The following is an 8,308-nucleotide window of genomic DNA, read 5'->3' on the forward strand; positions in this document are numbered from 1 at the left end:
CCCGAGCTGAGAACAAATGCATTTGTACCAGATTGATGTACCCCACTACAGAAAAAAGCGATCGCGGATTCATATGTTTGAAGATACATAGCGTAATTTGCGAGAAACTACCAAATAAGGTATTTAAAAATAAAATAAAATCGGTGGGAAAGTCGACACAGTATAGTCAGTCATTGCAGCAGGCCTATGGATGAATGTTGAATGAATTCATACATTAATGGCTGAATTACTTCTGTTTTGTGTTTGGACGGGTTTTCCTTGAGAATTACGGACTTTGCCAAGAGGTCTCGACGTTATTGTCACATCATTTGTTGCGTGATGTTGTTGGTGCATTCTATCAGACGATGAATACTTATTTCTAGACTCGGGGGTCGGGATCCTGGCATTTCCGTGCTGCTATGGAAACGCAGTTAGTGCGCTCTTGGTTGAAACTGGGTGACGTCAGCTCAGTGACGGAGAAGCGGGCATTGAGTGCTAGGAGAGAGTTCGTGCATGATATTCCATCGAGGAGAGAGCTACAGTAGTAGTTCGGTGACTGCGGAGACAGCGATTTTGGCAACATGGGTGACGTTGTGGGAATTATTATTACTAACGGATTTTAATTGGGAACTACCGGGAAAATGGCAGAGAGGTAAGTCAGGCTGAAACGATTTATATTCTTACGTCGCTGATGTGTCCAATGAAATGTATTCTGTAGCGATGCTCCGTCGTTGGCGACCTAGCCAGGACTGAGCTGAGGCAAAAGGATATCTGCTGTTTTTTCTTAGCTAACGTTACAGGGCATTGAGCTATCCTACCTCTCGGTCAGTTTATTCGTTTATGTGGTCATGTTACTCCCGTTGGCCATATTTACCGGGTAGCTGGAGGACTTGTCCTATCCAGCCCTTCGGTGTGTGAAAGTCAAGATCCAGCGGCACGAGCAGCATCTGTTTCTGTGAGGATGTTTGCAGCACTGTGAATGCACCTGTTTTTTCCCCTCAGCCTTGAATCTCACCTGGCAACACAAACACCTACACTGTTTTGTAGTTGATATGCTTTACCGGAAACCATAGCTAGTCAAACTTGTGTTATTACGCATTTATGGGGTTATTACACCGATGTGATGGGTAGTTGGGCAGGGCTAGCTATCCAACTCTCAGCATATCGATGGCTTGCTAACCATCTGCGAGGGAGAAGGAACCCGCGAGCCGAGGATGCCTCATCTAGAACCATAGAACACTCCTATTTGCCATCTCGCTCAGCCAGCTATGAGCTATTCCAAAAATGTAAAAAAACCTGTATATATGGGAGTTCAAATGAGAATAGCCTACAGACTACACCTGCCTTTTTAGTGAGGTTATATGCGCCAAACCTACCTATTCTCTCCCTCAGCAAGAGTTAATCATTTATACCTATTAAATGTGTTGCAGGGGTCATTCATCCGTATGTAAATTACAACCGTCATTTGTATCGTGAGTGTATAGAACTTAATGCAAATTCGAGTGTGTTTATCAAACAGAAAAATACCTCACTGGCTCCGACTCCTGCTTCCACATCTGCCACCGACAGCAGGCGGGAGGCTCGGGAACTGGAGGGAGACCTGCTCCGTGGCTTGCAGAATTTAGCTTAATGTCACGGTTAATGAGGTGTATGCATGCACTGTAAAACTTTTACCTCGAAATGTACATAATTATCCTGGCACTAAAGTTGCCAGCTTAATACTGTAATTTTGTTTTACAGCATAGATGCTGTAATATATTTCACAGTAATTTTCCTTACTGTAAAACATTATATTACAGCAGGGTTGATTTGAACCAGGAATCTGTACAGTATAGTTTATGAACTCAATTGAGTCATACAACAAGACTACTGTAACTGGACTGATAAAAATGGTCAGAATTCAATAAATATTTGTTAGGCTATAAAACTTATGGTTTTAAAGAGGTTAAAACAACAAAAAAACATTCACAAAAGCATTTTTTTTCGCCCACTGTTCAAAAAGACCACATTTCAAGACACAAACCAATAAAGATTTTTTGGGGCGGCAGGTAGCCTAGTGGTTAGAGCGTTGGGCCAGTAACCGAAAGGCTGACAAGGTAAAAGGTACAAATCTGTCGTTCTGCCCACTGTTCCTCGGTAGGCCGTCATTGTAAATAAGAATTTGTTCTTAACTGACTTGCCTAGTTAAATAAAGGTTAAAAAAAAGAAAAAATATCAGGTGTGGCCAACACACCTGAAAACACTCAAATCGACTGTCTGTCGAGAATTAAGTTGATGGTAAATGTGAATTAAGTTGATGGTAAATGTGAATTAAGTTGATGGTAAATGTGAATGAAGTTGATGGTAAATGTGAATGATGTTGATGGTAAATGTGAATGATGTTGATGGTAAATGTGAATGAAGTTGATGGTAAATGTGAATGAAGTTGATGGTAAATGTGAATGAAGTTGATGGTAAATGTGAATGAAGTTGATGGTAAATGTGAATGAAGTTGATGGTACATGTATATGGAATGGTTTGAATAATTAAGTAGTTTTGGTCACAATTAACACAATCACACATTAAAAAAAGGTATAAGTGATGGCATTTTATTGCAATCTTCACATTACTCTCCCCTTCACCAGCTTGCAAACGCAGTGGCGAGCGCTGCAGAGAATTAGTCAGTCACTGAAAACCCAAATGTTTAGAATGTTCAAAGTTCCAAATTGACACAAATGGCTGCTGACTCTCCCACTCACAAGACTGACCCTTCGTGTACAACCGCTGTATACCACAGCATATGGTCCCACTATGGAACTCCTTCCACTTTCAGGTCCCACACACTCAGCCTCTGCAATACCAGCAGATCCTGGGCTTTTATGAGCTGTAGCCCAGGTTGGGACATGGCACCTCTGGACTACTGGGGTAACCTCCACCTTCCCAGGACAACTCCACTAGTGAGGCCACGACAGCAGCTCCTCCACGACAGCAGCTCCTCCACGGCTCACATCAGCAACTGGAGGTCTACCCTCTGCTCCCGCCATTGGGCTCAGGCCGCCCTAAACTCCTCAGATAATCCTACGACACCTCCACTACAGTCTGCTTCTTGGAGATCACATCAGCCAGGTCCATTCAACGACTTGCAAAAATCAGTCCAAAAACAAATACTATGGGTCTCCCCAACAAGGGCTTGGGATTTTAACCCACCACCATGTGTACAATTGTAGACCCAGAGTAGCCAAGGGAGGTGGTAGGTGGAAATAAGGAGGACCCATGATTGCACCAAAACATTTACACTAGTTTAAAAGACAGAGAAACATCAAATAGAACATGATTAGAACTAATCAGGGAGACGGAAAGCATCAGTGAACTACACGCTAATTATCTAACTCACCATACCTGTCTTGAACCTGAGCAACCAACTCTGTAGCAAACAATTAAGGTCAGGAACACCTAAACTAGTAGATAGCTATGCATGACAATGGAGTGGTGCACTTTATCCAACCACACATGTATATACCTTTAAGCATTTTAGGTAATAACAACTTCATGAAATGCATTTTAAAGACCTTTTAAAATGGTGATGAGGCCAGTCTAAGGCTGCCTCATCACAACAAATAAGACAGCTAGATCAGTGGTTCTCAACTGGTGGGTCGTGACCCAAATTTGTTTTGAAAGGAGTCAGAGGAAGAAAAAATACTTTTTACATATTTTTATGAAAGAATACTCTAGTCTAAACTTCAATGAAGAACTTCAAGTAGAAAGGGTGTAGAAATGATAATAAACTTACATTTTTTTAATCAATTTCTTCTTCAATCATAGAATTTTCAAGCTATTAGCAGTGCTATTTGGGTCAATTTTGTGGTCTCAAACCACTGGGTTTATTAACATTGGGCAAAATTGTATTATTGACAATGAAAGAGGTGGGATTGTTGTTCCCTTGTCATGTTCATTTCTAAATGTACTAGCATTATAGCATTAAGATAGTTTTTGTAACGTGTGCGCTGGGAGTCCGGAAGCAAGTTCAGGGAGTGCATCATTCAATAAACAAATGAACAAAACAAGAAACACGAACAAGGCACAGGCAGGAAACAGAAACAATGACACCTGGAGAAGGAACCAAAGGGAGTGACATATATAGATAGGGCAGGTAATCAAGGAGGTGATGGTGACAGGTGTGCGCTATAACGAGCAGCCTGGTGACCTAGAGGCCAGAGAGGGAGCGCACGTGACATTTTTCCAGATTGTATTTTGCCGAAATTTTTTTGCGATGCGAATATTGGGTTGCGACTGAGATAACCTGGTTCAATTTGGGTCCCGAGAATAAAACCCAGTTGAGAACCACTGAGCAAGATACACATTACTTCAAACCCTAGATAAACTAATAAAACATTGCTATAGCAATACTCAATACCACAGATTATTTTACCAGATTCACAACATTCTCCTTTCTTTTTGTTCCACCAGATGTTTGCATACTATTGGTAAAGAGAACAGGTTTAGCTAATACTGTATCATTATGGAACAATGTTGTTTAAATTAAACAAATGGCTAGGGGCTATATGGACACTCCTGGCCTGCAAAACGATGGCTTATGTCGCACTGCTGAGAGCCAAGTGAAGCGAATCACACAGGGTTTTGACAGCTAAATCCCAGTGTGGTTGCCATTCATATGTTTGTATTTGCGTTAAGGATCCCCATTAGCTGCTGCCAAGGCAGCAGATACTCTTCCTGGGGTCCAGCAACATTAAGACCGTTATATACAATACCGGTCAAATGTTTTAGAACACACTCATTCAAGGGTTTTTCTTTATTTTTACTATTTTCTACATTGTAGAATAATAGTGAAGACATCAAAACTATGAAATAACACATATGGAGTCATGTAGTAACCCAAAAAGTGTTAAACAGCCTGGAGGTATGTTGGGTCATTGTCCTGTTGAAAACAATTGATAGTCCCACTAAGCCCAAACCAGATGGGCTGGCGAATCGCTGCAGATTGCTGTGGTAGCTATGCTGGTTAAGTGTGCCTTGAATTCTAAATAAATCACAGACAGTGTCACCAGCAAAGCACCCCCACACCATCACACCTCCTCGTCCATGCTTTACGGTGGGAAATACACATGCTGAGATCATCTGTTCACCCACACCGCGTCTCACAAAGACACGGCGGTTGGAACCAAAAATCTCCAGTTTGGACTCCAGACCAAAGGTCTGATTCACACAGTCTCCTCTGAACAGTTGATATTGAGATGTGTCTGTTACATGAACTCTGTTAAGAATTTTTTGCCTTCAATTTCTGATGCTGGTAACTCTAATGAACTTATCCTCTGCAGCAGAGGTAACTCTGGGTCTTCCATTCCTGTAGCGGTCTCATGATTCCATGTAGCCATGTCTCTAAGTTGTACTGTTCGCCTCTCATAGTCTGTTCTTGACTTATTGTAAAGAGACCCTCGGTGGCATGCGTAGTATTAATGTTAGCTCTCTGTGTACATTTAAGGGCCAGCCATGCTGCCCAATTGTAATATTCCGAGGTCCCTCTTTGTGGCACCTGACCGCATGACTGAACAGTAGTCCAGATGCGACAAAACTAGGACCTGCCTTGTTGATAGTGTTGTTAAGAAGGCAGAGAAGCGTTTTTTTATGGACAGACTCTCCCCACCATAGCTACTGTTGTATCAATATGTTTTGACCATGACAGTTTACAATCCAGGGTTACTACAACATTTACATTACATTTTAGTCATTTAGCAGACGCTCTTATCCAGAGCGACTTACAGTAGTGAATGCATACATTTCATTTCATGCATTTTTTTTTTGTACAAGCAGTTTAGTCACCTCAACTTGCTCAATTTCCACATTATTTATTACAAGATTTAGTTGAGGGTTATGGTTTAGTGAATGATTTGTCCCAAATACAATGCTTTTAGTTTTTGAAATATTCAGGACTAACTTATTTCTTACCACCCATTCTGAAACTAACTGCAGCTCTTTGTTAAGTGTTGACTGAAATCACTAGCTGTAGTAGCTGAATTATATAGTGTTGAGTCATCTGAAAACGTAGACACACTGGCTTTACTCAATCATGCTCTCCCCATTGAGTAAACTGTATCACAGTGATATCTAGATGGCTACGCTGTGATATACAGTTGAAATCGGAAGTTTACATACACTTAGGTTGGAGTCATTAAAACTCGTTTTTCAACCACTCCACAAATGTCTTGTTAACAAACTATAGTTTTGGCAAGTCGGTTAGGACATCTACTTTGTGCATGACACAAGTAATTTTTCCAACAATTGTTTCCAGACAGATTATTTCACTTATAATTCACTGTATCACAATTCCAGTGGGTCAGAAGTTTACATACACTAAGTTGACTGTGCCTATAAACAGCTTGGAAAATTCCAGAAAATGATGTCATGGCTTTAGAAGCATCTGATAGGCTAATTGACATAATTTGAGTCATTGGGGGGGTACCTGGGGATGTATTTCAAGGCCTACCTTCAAACTCAGTGCCTCTTTGCTTGACATCATGGGAAAATCAAAAGAAATCAGCCAAGACCTCAGAAATAAAATTGTAGACCTCCACAAGTCTGGTTCATCCTTGGGAAGAATTTTCAATCTCCTGAAGGTACAACGTTCATCAGTACAAACAATAGTACACAGGTATAAACACCATGGGACCACGCAGCTGTCATACCGCTCAGGAAGGAGACGCGTTCTGTCTCCTAGAGATGAACGTACTTTGGTGCGAAAAGTGCAAATCAATCCCAGAACAACAGCAAAGCACCTTGTGAAGATGCTGGAGGAAACAGGTACAAAAGTATCTATATCCACAGTAAAACGAGTCCTATATCGACATAACCTGAAAGGCCGCTCAGCAAGGAAGGAGCCACTGCTCCAAAACCGCCATAAAAAAGCCAGACTACGGTTTGCAATTGCACATGGGGACAAAGATAGTACTTTTTTGAGAAATGTCCTCTGGTCTGATGAAACAAATATAGAACTGATTGACCATAATGACCATTGTTATGTTTGGAGGAGAAAGGGGAGGTTTGCAAGCCGAAGAACACCATCCCAACCATGAAGCACAGGGGTGTCAGCATCATGTTGTGGGGGTGCTTTGCTGCAGGAGGGACTGGTGCACTTCACAAAATAGATGGCATCATGAGGGAGGGAAATTATGTGGATATATTAAAGCAACATCTCAAGACATCAGTCAGGAAGTTAAAGCTTGGTCGCAAATGGGTCTTCCAAATGGACATTGACCCCAAGCATACTTCCAAGTTGTGGCAAAATGGCTTAAGGGCAACAAAGTCAAGTATTGGAGTGGCCATCACAAAGCCCTGACCTCAATCCTATAGAAAATGTGTGGGCAGAACTGTTTGTGCGAGCAAGGAGGCCTACAAACCTGACTCAGTTATACCAGCTCTGTCAGGAGGAATGGGCCAAAATTCACCCAACTTATTGTGGGAAGCTTGTGGAAGGCTACACGAAACGTTTTACCCAAGTTAAACAATTTAAAGGCAACGCTACCAAATGCTAATTCAGTGTATGTGAACTTCTGACCCACTGGGAATGTGATGAAAGAAATAAAAGCTGAAATAAATCATTCTCTCTACTATTATTCTGACATTTCACATTCTTAAAATAAAGTGGTGATCCTAACTGACCTAAAACAGGGAATTTGTACTTGGATTAAATGTCAGGAATTGTGAAAAACTGAGTTTAAATGTATTTGGCTAAGGTGTATGTAAACTTCCGACTACAACTGTAGATAGCTAGCTAGGTTAGCTAAGAAAATATACAGTAATTCAACATTGGCTAGCAATAAAGATACTTATAAACAAGTCAAGGTTCCTACCCAGCAGCTGCTGAAAATATTATTCCACTTCACCGTCGCTTCAAAACTATATTTACAAAAATAGTCTGAGCTTCATGTGTCTCACTTGACAGCATGAGTTTGGCGCCTGAAACAGACAATCTGAATCTACTGTAGGCATAAGCTATTACTGTAAAGAAATACAGTATGTTAGTTTAATTTTTACAGGAAGCATCCATTAACAGTTAATAACAGTGTTTTTCAGCATTTTACCCAAATGGAAGTGCAAAATACAGCATTAGTGCTTTAAAACACATTTATGGTATTTTACTGTTGAAATTACAGAAAAGTATTACATTGTGGGATTGTCGGTGGTGTGTGCGCCCAGTGGTGTGTGCGGACAGAGATCTAGAGTGGATTATGTAATTTCGTATTGGTGAGGAGCTGAATTGGCTGCCCCTTGCAATTCCGCTGCGGTAGGCTATTCCGGCATGGGGTTTATCAAGGTATTTTCTCTCTCTCTGCAG

The 8,308-nt window shown here is 41.2% G+C and overlaps 1 protein-coding gene across 2 annotated transcripts in view; it reads left to right on the forward strand.

Annotated features, from left to right (window-relative positions):
- Window positions 1-451: 451 nt before the first annotated feature.
- LOC106560380 (rho GTPase-activating protein 39) overlaps window positions 452-8,308 on the forward strand; it is a 189,685-nt gene continuing 181,828 nt past the window's right edge. Inside the window, exon 1 of one of the 2 annotated variants that reach the window (XM_014123252.3) lies at window positions 452-631. In XM_014123252.3, coding sequence (XP_013978727.1) covers window positions 621-631 — 11 coding nt within the window. In that variant the 5' untranslated portion in view covers window positions 452-620. The remainder of the gene's footprint in view (window positions 632-8,308) is intronic. The other variant, XM_014123253.3, reaches the window with a different exon arrangement.

Source organism: Salmo salar, chromosome 10 (genome assembly GCF_965601325.2).
Source record: "Salmo salar chromosome 10, fSalSal1, whole genome shotgun sequence".
Classification (NCBI taxonomy): Eukaryota; Metazoa; Chordata; class Actinopteri; order Salmoniformes; family Salmonidae; genus Salmo; species Salmo salar.